Below are 20,480 nucleotides of genomic sequence, written 5' to 3'. Positions count from 1 at the left end.
GAGACTGCAGATGCTCAGACATCACTGCAGAGGGACCAGCTCACTGTACTGTTTTCAGGCAAGTCTTCCTGGCACACTTCAAGTGCCAATCCAGGACCCCTTCTCTAGGACTCCCATCAATCCATCATTCCTCATACTTTCCCTCATTCAATTACTCAACAAAGGCTATATCTACTGTGGGTTCATGCCTAGTGGTGGGCTATGGAGGCTCCAGGAATGAACCATCCAGGTAGAGGAGCACTTGAGCGCAGAACTGTGAACACATGCTCTGTCACACTGGTGAATGACAGAAGCAGATTTCAACACAGCATGTGAATGGTAAAGTTACCATAAAAGACTATACACAATGTAATATCAAAAATGAATAGATTTGGACAGAAACAGCTTAAACACTGAGAAGAGAGGGGAATTAACAGGCCCTGTGCCAGCTGTGAACATCTGCTGGAGAAGATAAACTCAGGCTGTCCTGAAGAAGGGTCAGATTTAAATAGATGCAGGATCAGATGGATGAGGGATGGGGGGGTGTGGATGGATGGGGAGGTGTAGATGGATGGGACTGGAAGGTATAGATGGGTGTGGGGGTGTAGATGGATGGAGGGAGTATAGATGGAGGAGGGGCATAGGGTGTAGTAGAACTTCATTGGTGAGTATTGTTTTTATTTTCATTGATTTTTCATTATGATAAACAAAACTCTAATGAAGATATGTGGATTAAAACCTGGTGCACATCTCTATTTCCTTAGAATAAGTTTCATGAATATGAATGCTGTGTGAGAGGCACAAACGACAGAAGCTTTGATGAGCAGAGTACCAAGCTGTTCCCAAAGAGGCTGGATCCTTATACTCGCTCAGCTTTCAGGATGAAGTTACACAACACCTTTGTAAATTTGAAGGCAAGAGTTAGAAGCTTGCTGACTTTTACATTTATATTCCTTAAATTAAAATGGATACTATTTTCTTCATTTATTTATTAGCCATTTGTATTTCTTATTTCGTGAGTCACCTATTCATATTTTGTGTTCATTTCATAGTGCTTGTTTTTTTCTTGTTTATTTGTAAGGGAATTGCTATTAAATATATTGATTCTTGGATATATTTAGCAAAAATATGAATTCTTATTCTTTTATCTTTAAATTTTGTTTTCTGATATATAGCAATCTTGCTTATATCAATTATTGGAGCACCGGAGTGGCTCAGTTAGTTAAGTGTCCAATTCTTGATTTTGGCTCAGGTCGTGACCTTGGGGTTGTAAGATAAAGCCCTGCGTCGGGCTCCACACTCAGCAGGAAGTCTGCTTGAGATTCTCTCTCTCATTCTGTCCCTCCCCAACCTACAGCCCCCGCCACCCCCCTGCCCCCCGCAGTACCATTCTCTCTTTCTCTCTCTAGGAAAAATAAAAGAATATTATTTAAAGAAATACTTGATGTGGTGCCAGAAATACCTTGTTTAGAATGACTAAAGTATCAAGCAACTTTCTAATATTTTTATGGTTTATTTTAGAAGTTAAGGCAACTAGGATGTATTTATTTAACTTAGAAAAAACGTGTTGAACATTTTTGATGCACTTCATCAGAGAATGGTTTTCTTCAACGTATGGAATTGGAGACTCTTTCTAAGTAGGGACTGCCTTTGACTCATTCACAACCATAGACCTAGCCTCTAATACAGCATCTGGTAGAGCAGGCACACAGTAAATATTCAATAAATGAATGAATGAATTAATTAATTAATGAATTAATAAGCATTTACTCTCCCACTGCAAGAGCATATTGTGACTACAGCCTTGGCTTATAGAAAACTGCCGTCACCCGCAGGGAGACCTACATCCACAGAGTACCAGGCTGTAAATGGGATATTATCTGTTTGGGACATTTCACTTCAAAAACTCTTCATCAACAAGGGGCTCTGAGACATTAGCATTTCCCTGAAGGACTCCTCTGAGGCATCCTCAGGCCTCTTGTGGTTAGCTATCAGAACCAACTTAATTTCTTTATTGAGATGGATCTTTGTCCTTGGAAACAGTGGAAAGGATGAACAGCCGAGCTATCCCAGCCCCAAAGTGCAGGCCAGGACCCTCTCCCTTGGGCTTTGCCCTAAAGGAAGCCTGCGGGGAGTGGGGTGGGATCCCTGTATTCCCTGGAGCCCCATGTGGTGGAGGAAGCATCCTCTGCCATCTTCACTTACCAGGGGCATGGAGTGGGGAAGGAAGAATTTTCCTCTATCTCACCTCTGATCCTCTGAGATTCATGCCACACGTATCCAACCCCTGTACAACCTCCCAGCCCCTTACCCCGGCCACTGTGCACATGGCACACATCTCGCCATATCCCTCTCTACCCCCTTCACCAAGTCCTCACATTCACACAGTGGATATCCAGGTCCCCAGGATGGGCCAGGCAAAACCCTAATTCCTAACTCACCGACCTCGTAACCCCAATGTGCTTATTCATGTACATTCTGCTGCACACCCTGCACCTTGCCATCACTCACAGCCAAGATGAGAAAATTCAGGGGTCTCCTCTCTCACCTCATGTCCTAGATCACAAGATCCTTCCTTCATTCACTTCCATTCCACCTGCTGATTTTTTTCTCTATCTGTCTCAGAAATCAATGGCTTTTTTCTTCCAGGCTACTGTCCCCTTCAGGTTCAGCATCTTGCTTATCAGGCTCAACACAGGGTGCCCACTGGGTGCCCAGCTCCACCAACACCTTCTCTTGATCCCCTCACCCTCCACTTGCTCCAGAAATTCTCAGTCCTACATCACCCTGCAGCTGTCATTGCCATCTTCTCAAAATGATAATGATTATTTTAAAAGGTTTCCCTTGCCCTCTCATCACCCCATATCTGCTGCCAACTATTCCTCAGGCCCATCATAGTCAAGATCCTCAAAATAAGAAAATGACATCCACTGCTCCTACTTCATCAGCCATGGTGTCTACAGTGCCTGCAGCCAGGCTTCTGACCCCACCATCAGCTGGAAGCTCACCAAAAGCAATGCACCTTTAGTCTCATTTGCTTGACCTTTATTGTGTAAATGACTCTCCTGGCACTCCTTTACTTTTAAAATTCTCTCCATTCTTGGCTTTTTTTTTTCTTTTAGATTTTATTTACTTATTGAGAGAAAGCACAAGCAGAGGGAAGCAGCAGAGAGAGAAGAAGAAGCAGACTCCTCACTGAGCAGGGGGCTCGATCACAGGACCCTGGGATCATGACCTGAGCCAAAGGCAGACGCTTCACCAACTGAGCCACCCAGGTGCCCCATTCTTGGCTTTTTAAGATACTACTCTTCTGGGCCTTCTCCTACATCTGTGATTGCTTCCTCTCAGGCTCTTCCGCAGGCACATCTGCAGTGGCACATTCCTTAAATACTGATGCTGTCATTACTCATCTCACCACAGGAGGGAGGCACAGAAGACACAAAGTATTAACTTCAGTCTCAAGGTGGAAGAACATGGCTGGGAAGAAAACATATGTATTTATAAAACAATTTTCCAAAACAAACTATATTTAACTGTATTTATGAAAGTCTGCATACAGTCTCCCTTTCAGTAAGGAGAAGTCCTATACACAGACATCAAAATTTACTGGAAATACCACAGAAGTGTGTTTAAGTGACAGCTTTAGGATTTGTAAACCCTACAGTGTTAGGCAAAGTGTTTAACCAGCAGGATCCCTGGCTTCCTCATTTGTAAGAGGGGGTAGAGGTAATTGTGATATTTAGAGATTATGTATGTAAAGTGCACAAAATGATACCTGGAAAATAATATTCAATAATAAATGAACTCTCTCTTTTTCTCTTATATAAACACACAAAATATACACAATTATTGAGGTTGAATAATGTAGGTCCAGTCAAAAAACACACACTATATAGAAAGAAAGGCCTAACTAAAATGAACAAATTGGGAAACAACAAATGTTGGCAGGGATGAAGAGAAAGGGGAACCCTCTTATACTGTTGGTGGGAATCTGAACTGGTGCAGTCACTCTGGAAAACAAAGTGGAGGTTCCTCAAAAAGTAAAAAATAGAGCTACCCTATGACCCAGCAATTGCACTACTAGGTATTTACCCAAAGGATACAAACACAGTGATCTGAAGGGGGACCTGCATCTTCATGTTTATAGCAGCAATGTCCCCAATAACCAAACTATGAAAAGAGCTCAGATGTCCATTGACAGATGAATGGATAAAGAAGATGTGGGGTGTGTGTTTGTGTGTGTGTGTGTGTGTGTATAATGACTGTTACTTAGTCGTCAGAAAAAATTGAAATCTTACCATTTGCAACAATGTGAATGGAGCTAGTGGGTATTATGCTAAGCAAAATAAGTCAATCAGAGAAAGAATTATATGATTTCACTTATATGTAGAATTTAAGAAATAAAACAGAGGATCATAGGAAAAGGAGGGAAAAATAAAATAAGAGGGAGATACACCACGAGAGACTTTTAATCATAGGAAACAAACAGAGGATTGCTGGAGGGGCGGGGGGTAGAAGGATGGGGTAACTGGGTGATGGGCATTAAGGAGGTCATTTGTTGTGATGAACACTGGATATTATATGCAACTGAAGAATCCTTGAACTCTACCTCTGAAACTAATAATACACTGTATTTAATTAATTGAATTTAAATAAAATAAAATTTAAAATAAAGAAAGGCCTAAACTAGGTCTTCATCAAAAGGTAAGACTTGATTGACATACAAAGGAAAGAGCCTTGAGTGTAGGCATAAGTGACAGTGGATTAAAAAGCACTGAAGCATTTAGATTGCAAATGGCCAGATAAGGGGAAAGGTTTCTCTCCAAAATTTGTCCTTCAAATATTCCCATTGTGTTTAAGTTCCTATAAAGTCTCTCATATTACAAGATACTCTGACAAGTACTTATACTGAATGACCAAATACTATTTGGGGCAGACACAGAAGCGGAACATTAGTCAATGCTAGTTTTGGATGCTTACAGAGAACGTTAGGAAAATGAAATTTGTTAAATACCCAATAGATATTAAGGCAAATAATAACTGTCAATTATTTGTTTGGCAATTTTGGCAATTTTCCTAGGAGTATTATCTCATAATTGGAAGTGTTGAGCATTATGGTACCTAAGCTCTCGCACAGATCAGTTTTAAAAGCAACTAAGTAAGTAATGACATTTCAGACCACAAAAATTCCTCTAGAGGGGAAATGAACAGGGTAACTGTCTAAACTGTATGCAAATGACAACTTGTGCTTGGGATGGGATATCTGTTGAGGAAAATTATAAACTCTGGAGAACTACTGGTTGACTTGATGAGTGTCCTTAATGAGGATGAAGATATGGATGTCAAAGATGGATATAAAGATTTTGGATACAAGTATTTCTTAAAATATAAGACTGCAAATATATATTTCTTTAAAAACCCATAATTTCATTTATGATCTTAAATAGGCATGAATAACTCAATTAAAATTATGAATAGATATCTGTCTCATCTGGATCCCTAGGAGTTTTATACATTCAGGCTGCTCAAAATCCTCACTTTTTGGGTACACACAGTAGGCTCCTTAGGAGACCACAGAGATGTCAAGGCAGAGCTTCTGAATGAAGAGGTATACAGGAAGAGATCAAAGACACAAATGTGAGGGCAAGACCACCATCATAACCTACAGGAGGATAGTGAGGGTAAGGGCAATAGCAGTGAGAACAGGAAGAAAAGAGACCAGGAGACCACAGAACCAGGAGACCACAGAGAAAAAGGATGGATTGATTCCTTTCATGGTCATCTGGTTTCTGATAGCTGCTGATGCCACACCTTGCAGGCTGGGAGCCCAAGAATGATAGTACCACAAAGAGAGATGCAGATATTGAAAGAATGAGTGAGTTCAGATGAGCGATGAGTTCATTTCACACATATTGAACTTTGGGCTATGGTTGGACATGACCATATGGTTGGACACTGAAATGGACAACGCCTTACAGGCTGATTTTACCATGAACTAGCCAAAATTCCTTCTAGGTATTTTAGTAATGCAAAAATAAACACAGAGTGCCTAAAGTGAGACAAATTCAATTTTTTTGGACAAACTTCACTCTAACCCTTAAAATGGTTACAACTTTAGGGGACATGAAGAGGCTCCAGAATTTCCATGTAGGAAGGTTTTGGGTGTACCAATCTGATTGGAAGCTGGGCTAGAGGGTTTGCCTTAAAGCAGGGTCATACAATAAGCACAATTCTGTTTATTTGGTATGGGAGCATGAGGCGCTGATGGAAACTGAGACACATAAGCCCCACTCCCCACTTCATCCAACAACTTCTTGGTTCTACCACTGAGGGGGAAAATGAAACAAAGAATGGAAAATGCACTTAATGCCACAGGAAGTTCAGAATAACCATAGCAAGAATAGTTATCACTTCAAATGGGAATGAAGTTCAGGTTAAAAGGTCAGAGCTGAAAGCAGAAGTTTGGCACCAAAGCTGGAAGACTAGGTGACCTCTCGGAATAAAGGGAGCCCTGCCAAAGAGCTAAAAGGCCTCTTCGTAAATTTCAAAGGTAGGGGGCAGTTCTCCTAATGCCTCTGAGATTTGTTGGGGGCTCCACTTGAGAAATCTATCAAGGTCTAAAATTGTGCCATCAATGTAATAGCTGGAGCCATGTACAGCTTAAATTTAAAAGAATCAAAACAAAATAAATTAAATCTAAAATTCAGTTCCTCCACCATACTACCCATAGTCCAAGTGTTCAACAATCCACCCATGCAGCAGGTAGCTACCATGCTGAAAAGCACAGAAACAGAACACTTCTCTTGGATGGCACTTTGGTATCACTGGCAATAAAGACAAGAGAAGGCATATCCTGTTCTTGATTTTCTAAAAAGGATGTGTACACTCAGTGCAGAAACAACTTTACCTTGACCATAACGATGGTAACTCTTCTTGTAAGTCAACGTTAAACTCTTCAAACACTTTCTGTGCTTTCTGAAATTCCTCTTCTGCCTAGAAATGACACATAACAAGTGTTTACACTAAAAATATTGAACACAAGCCATTTTGATAGACAACAACAGCAATTAACATAAAATGTGAATAGCTTTATGACATCCAAGAAACATTTTGAGAAGGGCAGAAATTTGTCTGGTTAAAATCCACAAAATTGGCGGTGGGGGGGGGCACCTGGGTGGCTTAGTTTGTCAAGCAGCTCTTGATTTTGGCTCAGGTCATGATCTCAAGGTGGTGAGATTGAGCCCCATGTCAGGCTCCCAGCAGAGCATGGAGCCTACTTAAGAGTCTCTCTTTCCCTCTCCCTCCCCCTTACTCACATGTGCATGTGCATGCTCTCTCTCTCTTTCAAAAACAAACCAAAAAAAAAAAAAAAAAAACAAAAAACAAATAAAATTCACATATTTTCAATAACAGTGAAATATTAAGTTTTATTAAGACATGAAAACTGACTTTATTATAATGGTTGCTTCTGTAGCCTGGCAGATTTTGGCCACAAAAGCATATGCTATATATTGCTCCATATACTGCTCTGCTCTGGATACTGAACATGGATGCTTCCCAAAGAAATTCTCCATCTAGCAAGAAGTCTAAATAATTACAAGATAGGGCTTACTATCTGTTGCAGATCATGCTATTGGGAAAGATGGTACAGAAACAGTGAAGGTTCCATAGGGAAAGTGATACTCTAAAGGAATCTTGAAGAATGTTCATTAAAGAAGCAGGTGGAGAGGCATTACAGTACATAAAGGTGGCATTTCCTGGGTTAGAATTCCAGCTTACTAATTGTGTGAACTTGTGAGATTGTTTTAACTTTCTTCATTTCAGATACCTCACTGATAAAACAGAGACAGTAATGCCTACTTGACAGGTATTGTGAGTATTAAGAAAATGATGACATGGATGTGCATGGTGCCCGGCACCTATGGGGTCTTACATGAGGGGCAGCTCTTATTGTGGTTGCTCTGGAACTGATGTGTGGGTCATGGAAGCTCTAGTTTAAGATGTGTGTATGCAAGAAGGAGCAGAGGGAAAAGGAGATTCAAAAGTCAATTAGGATAAATAGCTGAGTCATAACCAAGTTGTGCGGGTCTTTTACACACGCTAAGAAATTTAGATGTGTTTTCTATAGGCAATGCAAGCCATTAAAAGACAAGCAGTGGAGAAACAGATCTAGATATGTGATGTAGAAAGACTATTCAGACAGCTGTGTGTAGGCAGATAGGAGGAGGCAAGACTGGAAGCAAAGGGAGTAGTTAGCAGGTGTCAGCTGGCATCTGTAAGTGACTGGCATACATAGCTACTGAAATGGGTTTTCTAAAAGAAAATGAATATTCTACAAATCCAGCACATGTCTGTACTCCCTGACAGTCACAGGTTATGTCTTAGAATTTCAGATTTGGTTTTCCATCTCAATCTGCCTTTGAGCTTCAAATATGGACCACAAACACAGAACAAAGTGTAGGCACACGTTACATTTGCTGACCCTGCTGTGTTGTTGGGACCAAGGTTTACTCGGACCAAAGTGTATGATTCAGTGTCAGCCATGTGAACTCTCCAATAACATGAAAAAACTTATTAAAAATTCTGGAAAGCAGCCCACAAGTACGTTTCAGTTTCATTTCTGTCCTAATTCCAACCTCCTTTAAAAAGGAAGTACAGGTGTACCTCATTTCACTGTGCTTTCCTTCATTGTGCTTTGCAGCACAATACTGAGTGTTCTACAAATTTAGAGTTTGTGGCAACTCTGCTTCAAGCCAATCTATACATAATACTGTTCCAGCAGCATTTGCTCACTTCATGTCTTTGTGTCACATTCGGGTAATTCTTTCAATATTTCAGCATTTTCATTATTATCATATTTGTTATACAATCTGTCATTGGTGATTAGGACTTGCTAAAAGCTCAGATAATAGCATTTTTAGCAATATGGTGTTTTTAATTAAGGTATGCACGTTGTGTTTTTAAACATAATGCTATTATGCACTTACTAGATCACGGTATAGTGTAAACATACTTTTTGTATGCACTGGGAAACTGAAAAAAATTATTTGATTGCTTTATTACAATATTTGCTTGCCATGGTTGGGAACCAAACCCGCAATATCTCTGAGGCATGCTTGTATTTAATTTCAAAAAGCAAAATTGTTACAGGTCATAGAATACAGAGAGTGGTGTCAACAGTGGGATCCATCTTACCTTAGAGATTCGACTTTCATCCTTCCTCTTGGAGCTCTGTAGAGCTTCCAGGTGGTGGCGAGCACTATCATAGTCCACCAGCTTCCGGCTGCGTTTTGCAATGCGATTCTGCCAACAAGGAAATGCATGCATGGTTATAGACTCTCTTTTTGACTAATAAAATGCTTCCATTGTCCAGAGTAACTGAGGATCTTGATTTGAGATCGAAGTGAACTAGAATTTCAGTAAACAAATGATACCTGGAAATCAGACTATCACCTCCAATTCCTTATGTAAAAACCATTAGGTCAATATTTCTCCTTCCAAAAATAATTAGGCTGATCTCCTTCCAATAATAATTAGGCTGATCGTGAATAGTTGAAGGTAGAATTTGTAGCAGAGATCAGAAAAATTCCAGAATTGATTGAGGGGAGCAATAAACCTATACTATCTTTTAACCTCTATTCTAAATCTTTAAATGTTCCATTTTGAAGATCATGGAAGATGATATTGGGATTTGGTTTTATAATTCTAGTAACACTCACATCCAACATCAGTTCCACCAAGCAGATTTACTTCCTAAAAAGTTATTTTTCTTAGAAGTGTTTCTAAATCTTTTGGGTCAGTAGAATCACCTGAGGAGCCTTAAAAATATATTGATTCTTAGAGACTCCATTTCCATTTAGGATACAGACAGCTGCAATGAATGTCACTCTCATGCTGACAAGAAAAAATCTGGATAATCTATAAAAGGATAAGTCTTCTTGATTATATCAGAGACCTAAGGTCACAAGGCAGCAAAATAATCTGAATTCTTTTATTTAGGAAGAGGGTCAAAGTCCTCGAATAAGAGACAGACAACAAATCATTTGTGCCAAAAAAACAGGGTACAGTAGAAGTTGTGGCCACCATATAAGTGGACATGAAGAAGTCAGCCAATTGGCCTATAATGTGTCCCTTTGGGAAGCTGGGTACCCAGGACACAAATTGCACTTATGGTAAGCTCTTTCCTTCAGCTTCCATTGGATGCTTTAAGAAAATCTGGGAACAAGACAAGACACTCCCTTGAGATGCAAATGAGACTGAGGTGAGCTATGGCTGCTACAGGGTGACCACCAACCCCTGCCCATTACTTGGATCTTTTTCTCTTACAAGGTAAAAGCTTTAGGTTGCTTAAGGAGGGGGCAACAAATCCTGCCCACAGAGACCAAGCAAAGATATACTGCTTAACAGACAGGAGGAGAAGCAAAACCAATCTGGCCCTGGGAGAGGATTAGGAAACCCTGTGGCCCCTGTGATATATGCAAATATCACTGTTACACAAGGTTACACAAGGAAGGATAGAAGAAAAAAATCTCTCCCGACTGGGGAGGGGCATAAAACCTTTCTCCAACCACAGTCTGACTCCTTTAACAAGCAGAGGTCTGTTCCCACTAGGGCAGGGGTAGGGAACTTCTGTCCAAGACCAATCACAGATATGAGGCTGACTTTGCTGAAGACAGGCCAAGAACTCTGTCTCTCTCTTTCCCTCTCAAAAAAAAAAAAAAAACAGGCCAAGAAAGTATAATAAAAAAGAGCCTTGCCCCCATTACAAGTCCATCACTCAATAACAAGCGATAGTTGCCTACCACTGGAGGGAGTGGGCAAGTGTAGAGAGACAGGCCCCTTCTGCACCACAAGCATACAAGGAACTAAAATCTGATGGGCAGCAAGAATGGGGAGAAAAATTCTCTGGCATCCCAGGACCTACCCTACGTGGACCAAGGAAGAGGCAAAAACCAGATTTCAACCCAAGGGTCTGAAAACGTTATAGATGTTAGAAGATAAGCACAAGGCATTAAGCAGCCCAATTCTAGAGGCACGTGAAAGCCATAGTTCACTGAAAGTTATAACAGTAATAATAATAATAACCAACAAACATAAATCCAGCTCAGTTCATGATCAGATAGATTTGCACCCCCACACCACTGGCCTGACAAAAATGTATGCCGTTTCTAAGCATTAATATTACTTCAGTCTTCACTATACATGATGTCTGAGATTCAATGTAAAATTATGAAACACACACACACACACACACACACACAAGAAAACTCATGAGAAAAGATAAAGCTAACAACAGAATCAGACTCAGACATGACCCAGATGCTGGAAATACCAAACAAAAATTTTAAAATGCCTCTAATATATTAAAGTATCCACTTGGAAAAGGAGAATAACAGACATAAACTTAGGGGTAACGTTTCTGCAGAAACATTAATAGTCAAAAAAAATCAAGTGGAAATGGTAAAAATAAAAATTGTATCAGAGAAGAAGTATTTCTTTGATGGCCAATTGCACTTAAAACAGCTATGAACAGTGCACTTGAAAATACATCAAGAGAAACTATTCCTATTAAAATAGAGCAATAAGTTGAAAAGTAACAGAATCAAGAATACAAGGCATGCAATACAATATTAAATGGTCTGACATAGTCTAATTGGAGTTTCCAAAAAATATGAGAGGTTAAGTCAGAAGCAATATTTAAGGAGATATTGCTGAGAAACTTATATAATAATGAAGACATCAAAGTACGGAAAGTCACAGAACCCAAGAAGGATCAACACCAACAATACCAGTCCAGATACTTCATAGCCAAACTGCTTAAAATCAAGAATAATAAAGAACAAAGGCAAGGATTACAGAAAACTCATCTTGAGAAACTATGCAAGCCAGAATATGATGACCTAACATTTTTAAAGTACTGCAAGAGAAATCTGCCAACTCAGAGTTATATTCCCAGTGAAAATATCTTCCAAAAAATAAAGGTGAAATAAAGTCTTTCAGACTGGGGCACCTGGGTGGTTCAGTCAGTTAAGCATCCAACTCTTGATTTCAGCTCAGGTCATGACCTCGGGGTCATGGGATCGAGCCCCACTTTGGACTGTGTGTCCAGGGCAGAGTCTGCTTGGGATTCTCTCTCTCCTTCTCCCTCTGCCCCTCCCGCTGTTCACAAGCTCTCTAAATAAATAAATAAAATTTTTAAAAGTCTTTTTCAGACAAACAAAAGCTGAAAGAATTCACCTTCATCATTGGAATTTTACTACTAAGGAAAGCTACACACACACACACAAAAGTAAGTGCCAGAAATTATAAAATTCTGGTATATATACATGATTTTGGGTTTCTACTTTCAAGTTCTTTAAAAGGCAATTGAGAAGGCAAAAAAAAAAACATGTTTTGTGTGGTTTATAGCATATATAAATTAAAAATTTGTGACAATAATAACAGAGGAAGCAAAGTAAGGACTAGAGATATGTTGTTTATATAAAAGTGCTATGATAGTATTTGAAGTTACACAGGAAAAGTTAAAGATGTATGTTATAGATTACAGAGCAACCACTAAAAACTTAAGTAAAGAGATATTCTCTCTCTTGCTCTCTCTCTAAAATAAATAAATATCTTTAAAAAAAAAAAGTAGGGGGCACCTGGGTGGCTCAGTTGGTTAAGTGTCTGACTCTTGATTTTGACTCAGGTCATGATCTCAGGGTAGTGAGATCAAGCTCTGTGTTGGGCTCCATGCTCAGTGGCAAATCTGCTTAGGATTCTCTCCCTCTACCTCTGCCTCCTCTCGCTGCTTGCATGTGACTGTGAGTGCACTTTCTCTCTCAAACAAATAAATCTTTTTAAAAAAGAGGTATAACTAACAAGCAAATGATAAGCAAATTTAATTACTCTGAGGTAAGGCCCAAGTATCTAGCCTCTTTGAAAAGACTCCTAGTGGTCCAGTTATGCCCAGCCAGTCCAATCTGAGACCCTTAAAAACCTTTAAATTTTATGTGGTAGGAAGAAGAAAGCAATAGTAATATGCTTATGGCATACAAATACAGTCATAACTCAGATCCTCAGCAACCTATAGTATGGGTGTTGCAGGGATTACTCCCATTTTACATGTAGAGAATTTTGAATTGCATGAGATTAACTTCTAACTTGTCCAGAATTGCTCAGGGTCACATGGGTGCAGGGTCAGCAACTAAGAGTCAGTGCCTCCTTATATCTTGAACTCTGGTGCCCTCACCTGCTTCCCCAGCCCCAGCCTCCTCTTGACTTCTCTGACCTACTCCATCATTCCACTGTCACTCTATTCTAGTTCTCTACACCCCCTTCAGCATCAGTGAGAGGTGGGTTGGGGCAGTTACTCTCATTTGGCTGCTTCCAATCTCTTCACCCTCTACACCTATACCACTTCCAACTGGTGTTAGTAAAAAGCACAGCTTACTCACATCTGCCTAAAGATAATGGGATGAATTAGTCTAGGCAGAATGCAGTGAAGCCATGCAGGGAACCTTGGTGGGTACAGTGTGCCTATGAGGTGACAAAGCTCATTATTTTTAGCAAACACCTAACTATAGCTTCAGAGGAACACTCTTCTTTGAAGCAGTGGCCTTGTGTAACTCTCTGTAACTCTGATAAAGCTCTGCTTCGTGGACTTTCAGGGAAGAGGTCAGGGTGTGGAAGTCATCTTTAGTATCTTCCAAGAAGCAGATCTTGATTTTTTGAAGATGAATGTGATTTTTTTGAAAGGAGCCAAAATTCAATTACTTCCAAGCCTGGGAATAAGGTGGAAGAGTACACAAGATGATCTTTTTTTGTTGTTCAAAAACAAGAAGTAAAATAAATAATATGACTCATTTTCTTGTGTAACTGACAAGTCAATGCAGAGCAGGGCTTACCACGTGCCTATTCTGAAGGCCGTCACTCATTTTCATACACACATACCTATGTTGGAAATACAAATCAATCTTGTTTCCTTACCTAACTCATATTTGAAAAACTTGAAAACAGAAGTAAATCTTTTAAGTAAGGGTAGAGTTCATTCACCTTAGCTTTTATATGGAAAATGATGCAATTCTTATTTAACCACCCAGTAGTAAATCTAATTAAGTAAATTTACTAGTTTAGCCATAGTTTAGTGGAATGGTTCAACTGAAATTTCTTCAGGTTTCCCATTGCACACTGACCTATACAGTAAAAAGTTTAATTTATTGTATTCTTTAAAATTTCAATAATAACCCCAATTTAAAATTCACTTTGGGCGCACTGCTGTAAATATATGTGTAGGTACTTAGGTGTGGCTGCCAAGATAGGATCTAAACTACATTTTACAATAACTGCTCACAGCTGTAAGCCTGCCTGTGTTGATGACAAGCTGGCTCTTATTATAACATTGATTTTAGATGTCAGTGCTGCATAATAAGAACTATAACACTGGGTGCCCTGCCAATCACAGTTGGAAAATTCAAACATCATTCCCTCATGAATGGTATTTCATAGCCCTTGCTGGTGAGCGGCAGTAAATATTTGGAAATTTGCCTGACGTTTTAACTACACATGGACTGTTTGATTCCAATGGAAGTCAAGGAAGTCAATTGTGTTCCACGCTTTGAAAATTCTCCACTCAGTATTTTTAATCATTAGCTCCCTTTCCATCAATAATCCATTCATTACATAATCATTCAGCACTAACTTTACGAAGTGATAGAGTCTAAACCATTTCTACCTTGCATTCAGTGAGCAGAGACTAACCTAAATGTATCTTCACAGAAAAAAACATCTTTCACTAGAAACAGCTATCCTATCTACCCTCCATATTCAAATGGTTTCCTTTCCTCGTTAAACACTGCTGTGTCCTCAGCTCTCTATCCTATGAAATGGTTTCACAATTATCTGTCTTGGTTGAAACCCTATGTGTGCGGTATGATATTATAAATGTGACTTTAGAGAAAGAGAGAAAGATCATATCAGCCTCTTTGCATGATGCAGGCAACACTATTGTTTGGCATATTGTTTGACTTATTTTCAAGACATCCAGCGAGGTGTCATTATGCCCAGATCTCTAGTGTAAAGATGGTTCAGTCACTGGAGGATCATCTTTGGGCATGACCTCAACTGTGGCGCTCAAGAAAAGAACCGCTCAAGCAAAAGTCCTACTGGATTCTTCACCTTTCTGATGTGGAACAAACTGAAAAGACTAACCTGTATCACCTATCATAATTGTATTTAATTTATCTAATTAAAGATTGATTGATTTATTTTTAGAGACAGAGAGAAAATGTGCACGAGTCGGGGGAGGAGCAGAGGAAGGAGAGAATCCACAAGCAGATTCTGTGCTGAGCCAGGAGCCTGATGTGGAGCTTCATCTCATGACCCTGAGATCATGACCTGAGCTGAAACCAAGAGTCAGATGCTTAACCCACTGCACCACCCAGGTGCTGCATCATTTTTTTTAATCCATGTTTCAATGCAGGTACTTCTGTGTCCATTTGTCTTCTAAAATTGTATGCTCCTAGAGAGTATGGCCAATTTCCAAATAACTACGGCCATCAGTCCTATAAAAACTAAGACTATCCATAATTTTTTTGATGTTACTAAGTTTTTGTTCCTGAAATTGAACAATTTTTCCAATATGTTTTTCTCTGGTAATCGCACCCTTCATTTGCTTCATTAAATCATACTATGCAGGTTTATTATATGAATGATTTAGACTAGTTCCAAAGTGCTTTGAAATTTTCAAGTATGAAGTCCAAGCTTTCTCCTATTCTCTTCTGATTTATTGGGAACGGATTTTTATGGAGATTAAATTACCACTGAATAAACGATATTCTGAAGCAGGATAATGATCCTAAGACTGCTCCATAAATGTTGCAAAGTCTAAGACAAAATGTGGCTGTCTACCAAATAATCTGAAAATATCCCAAGATGCATTCCCTAGAGGCTAGGGTGTGCAGTCTCACAGAATTCTAAAATTTTTTCAATTTAATTTTTGAATTTCTCAGAAACTTTTAAAAAGCCAACTTACACTTTTAAATTAGGACACCATCATGCAATGGCTTACTAAAGTGTTATATCAAGGGGAATCCGTCATTCAGATTTGTTCTCTGTGACATTTTGCTACCAAGACCTAGTCTGATCCACTGAGATTTGTATCTGGTGCCCCTGTGTTCCGAAATATATTTTGGATGTTGGCCAACTAGTTGTGAGGTATTATGTATGGGACAAAGGAAATCAACATCGTTGATATGAATGCTGAGAAGTTTCACCATGTCCCATGGCCAAGGCCAGTGCACATCATGGCAGCTAGTGTCCTGGTGTTTGGCAATGGCTACAAAGCAGGCCAGGTTAAAAGTGGAGCTTTGCATCAGAAGTCACCTAATTCAGGCAGTGTAGATGGATGGATGTTGGTTTCATGGCCTTCTTCACCCTACAGGAAGGGCAGCTCTTCTTATCTGGTACTCTTCCTTGAGCAGGAAAAACTGGGGGGCAGATCTATTCATGCTACCATCTGTTAGGTACAGACCTGATGGATTAAAAACCATCTCTACCTCCTGAGTCAATTCGAAATCTACGATGTTCAATCCTCCACTTATATAGTTTCCTTCAATGAATCTAAGTGTTAAGACAAATGTTTTAGACAAGATATTTTTAGACCCAGTTGCTAATGTATTTGAAATGCTTATATCTTAACAGTTCAATTTGAACCAGAAGATCTTAAGGAGAGAAAAAATATGCAGGTGTGCTCTGAACAGTAAACAAGGAACAATCAGATCTTGCTCTCATGTTTGCAGCGAAGTTTCTCCTTTCCTTGTGACTGCAGTTTATTCTAATGGAAATTCTCCTCAAATGCTCTACAATCAGAAGGTTGGAACATAAATATTGGAATTTTTGGTATCTGGTTTGCAATTTTATATCTAGAGTATGAAAAAGACGTCTGTAGAGAAATAAAAGCTGAAGCAGTTCGCTAAAGGGGAAAATGTGATTTCTGTAGCTATATTTCATTTCAAACTGATAGGAACAGAATAAAAGTTCTATGCTTAAATAAATGAAAAGTTACCGTTTTTGATGTCAGCTTGCAGACTCTGAATTCCGCTTATCTTTTGCCCACGTTCCAATAAATACATAGAATCATTCCATTCTTCCCTTTATAGACACAAAGTAAAATACCTTTATGTCGGGAAACTGGCCCAGATAGGTATCCAGTGTCAGCAAGGACCCATCCACTAGTTTTTGATGGAAGTCTTCCCATAGAACATCACATTTCTGAGAGAAAAAGAGAAAGCTGCTGAACGATTTTAATTGGATACTTTTTGCCAAACTTCTAAAAAAATCAGAAATGGTTAAAATTAGATAAATAGTACTTCCCTGGATAATAGATGCTAGAAAAAATACGGATTATTGAATAATACAATAAAATTTTAAGGCAATTAGACTACCTGTTCTAATTGACAGCATAGGTTACTGAGGATACAGGCTACATGGCAAAGATGGACCCCTGATGTCACCATACCTGAGCTGCTCACTCCAAAGTCTTTTACAAGAGAAAGAGAGAGGGGGGGGAAGAGAGAAAACCACTTTTGAAAACTACTTTTGGGGGCTTACTTGCTTTTGTGTCTTTTTTCACACTTTCAATACTAATCCTCATTATTACAGATCCCAATTCAAGAAATTCATGCCAAAATAACCTTAAATCCTCCATAAGAAAACGCTCGTCTTCTGATGTGAATAGATGCTCTGAACATGTAGCATTCAGCTCCTTCACTACCACAAGAGCCCATTATTTGGATCTGCAACTAAAGATTCCAAAAATCTTGGCAGGACCTATGAGGACCAAGGTGGGATGGTAGCCATTTTCTTAAGGAATAAACGTCAAAGTGGCATCTGCCACTCACAGAATTTAATGTGATGTTCTGGAAAGCTATTACTGCAAGTTTCTATTATTCCCTTAAAAATTCTTTTCATGGGGATCCCTGGGTGGCGCAGCAGTTTGGCACCTGCCTTTGGCCCAGGGCGCGATCCTGGAGACCCTGGATCAAGGCCCATGTCAGTCTCCCGGTGCATGGAGCCTGCTTCTCCCTCTGCCTGTGTCTCTGCCTCTCTCTCTCTTTCTCTCTCTCTCTCTCTCTCTGTGTGACTATCATAAATAAAAATTAAAAAAAATTCTTTTCATGATGAATTTTTAATTATACACCATTCATTGGAAATTTATCACACGAGCAAAGCATTTAACAACATGATGTTGAAACAGTATCATTATATTGAAGAAATATATGTGAGAAGAGATAATTATTTAATAACTACATTGGAAAGTGGTGTTTGGAGGCTGGTTTTTACCAGATTTCTATTTTGAAAGTTTTATAAAGAGGTAACAAGGCCAAGAACTTTTTGCACAAATAAATCTTTTCATCTCTGTCTTAACAAGATTACGAAGATCAATGTGGGGATGTCAGAATTGTCATGCACCAGCCGAGGGCTGCACTGTTAACCCATCGGTGCATCACGTATCAAACCTTCTCCTGAGCTCAGGCAGCTGCATCCCAGAGGTCTTCTGTGCCTCCGTGTTCATCAGTGAGCTCATGTGAAGTGGGCATGACAAACACTGCTCTTTAATAAAGAACTTGGACATGAGAGAAGCCCCGATAGGCAACTTGCTGACACCAGTAATAATCACATGTACTGGTGATGACAGGAATATACAGCCATTAAATGTGTTATTAGTAGGAAGAATTCTTATTCTCACTTTGCTGATAAAGAAGCCAAAGCCTGAGAAGTTGAAGAACGCACCCAACACCATACAGACAGAGCCACCCCTGGTCTCCACCCCACTGGGACTTCTGCAAAGCAAAACATACTCACTTTCTCACTTCCCACCAGCCAGATGGCCCTCAGCTACAAATTGGATTTCAGGTGTTAATACATGTCTAGGGACAAAGGCTTCTGGAAGTTATATTCCTATTAGCAGGCTGACCGCATCTGTCCTAAGCTTCTGCAGGCCATCAAATGCACCAGCAGCATTTAAGTGAAATATATGCTTTTTGTGCCTCCTGAATCTGCTTTCAAGAAAAGATAGGGGAAGGAAGTGTGCAGGGGTGAAATCAGTACACAGAATCATGCCATGAGCCTGATTCTGCTGCTGAAATGAGCTAAGATGTATAGTAAGAAACAAAAAAAACCCCACTATTCTTATTTTGGAGAAAAATATTCCGTAACACATAGCTCTCTACCCCCGTAGTTTTATAATGGTTCACTAATCACAGTGAGTTTGGGAGGATCTGGAGGGTAAAACTGTCCGGTGTCTTCTGAGTACATGGTGCCCCCTTTGTGATTAAGTGCAACGTGGTGGCAGCCTGCTGAAGTCCTCCAGGCCTCCCGCAGTCTAAGGTCCTTGCTCTTACCTCGCCAACCATCTTCACATCCTCCCGCCCATACCAATCAGGCTCATAGACTTCATGCAGCGACTCGGTGAGCTTCATTGAGGCTTCTTGCATCCCTAGTGTTGGAGAAAAACAATTCTTGTTGGACAGACATGGGTGAGGCACCTCTTCCACTGTCCACTACTTTTCTCCAGCAGAAACACTAATTCTTTAAGGAAAAATCGTGAAGGCACAACTGTCACTTGCAACTGTAGTCACAACTTCCCGTGACTCTCTAACGTATCTGATCACGTTTCTATTATTTACATGATAATGGCACATCTTGAAAAAAAGATGAAAAAAAGATGCATCTGGTATTATGCTGAGTGAAGTAAGTTAATCGGAGAAGGACAAACATTATATGTTCTCATTCATTTGGGGAATATAAATAATAGTGAAAGGGAATATAAGGGAAGGGAGAAGAAATGTGTGGGAAATATCAGAAAGGGAGACAGAACGTAAAGACTGCGAACTCTGGGAAACGAACTAGGGGTGGTGGAAGGGGAGGAGGGTGGGGGGTGGGGGTGAATGGGTGACGGGCACTGGGGGTTATTCTGTATGTTAGTAAATTGAACACCAATAAAAATAAATTAAAAAAGAAAAAAGAAAAAAATCAACAAGGTGTCCTGAAAACAACAAAAGCAACGTGCTCTATTATGTATATTGTTACTTATGAAGCAGCACAGGTCCATAAATAGACTGGACACCTAGGATAACTCATCCATCAAACTACGGAGCTCTAAAAATAAAACTAATCCTAAATGACTTTAAATATGAGAAATAAAGCCTTTGACAGAAACAGATTGAAGCAAAATTAACGGGATCCTAGGGCGTAACAGCTGGAAGTGGTTTAACAGGCTTAGCCATTTTCAAAACAAAAAAAGTTCTTGTTACAGTTATTAAAAGCTACATATAGAGTTTTGAATCAGAACTCTCAGAAATCTTGGAGTTCTTAAATCTATGGGTCAGAATTTTCATTAGACCTGCATGTGGTGGGTGTTGCGAAAAGTACGGTTGTAGAATCATAGGAAAGGTATAAAGTGTTTTTGTGCAATGCAGCGATAGAAAGTATCACGTCTTTTTCAGTCTTCGCTCTGCCTG

General features: G+C 39.6%; 1 protein-coding gene across 4 annotated transcripts in view; it reads right to left on the bottom strand.

Moving 5' to 3' along the window:
• The window catches only part of AMPH (amphiphysin), a 211,202-nt gene that overhangs the window by 61,281 nt on the left and 129,441 nt on the right, over nucleotides 1-20,480 (bottom strand). For all 4 annotated transcript variants that reach the window (XM_025449343.3, XM_025449342.3, XM_049096418.1 and 1 more), the window contains exons 4-7: nucleotides 19,362-19,456; nucleotides 17,134-17,229; nucleotides 9,175-9,282; nucleotides 6,887-6,972 (exon numbers count right to left, since the gene is read on the bottom strand). In XM_025449343.3, coding sequence (XP_025305128.1) covers nucleotides 6,887-6,972; nucleotides 9,175-9,282; nucleotides 17,134-17,229; nucleotides 19,362-19,456 — 385 coding nt within the window. The remainder of the gene's footprint in view (nucleotides 1-6,886; nucleotides 6,973-9,174; nucleotides 9,283-17,133; nucleotides 17,230-19,361; nucleotides 19,457-20,480) is intronic.

Source organism: Canis lupus, chromosome 18 (assembly GCF_003254725.2).
Source record: "Canis lupus dingo isolate Sandy chromosome 18, ASM325472v2, whole genome shotgun sequence".
Classification (NCBI taxonomy): Eukaryota; Metazoa; Chordata; class Mammalia; order Carnivora; family Canidae; genus Canis; species Canis lupus.
Note: the sequence above shows the minus strand (reverse complement) of the source record. Positions and strands in the feature narration are given on the sequence as shown.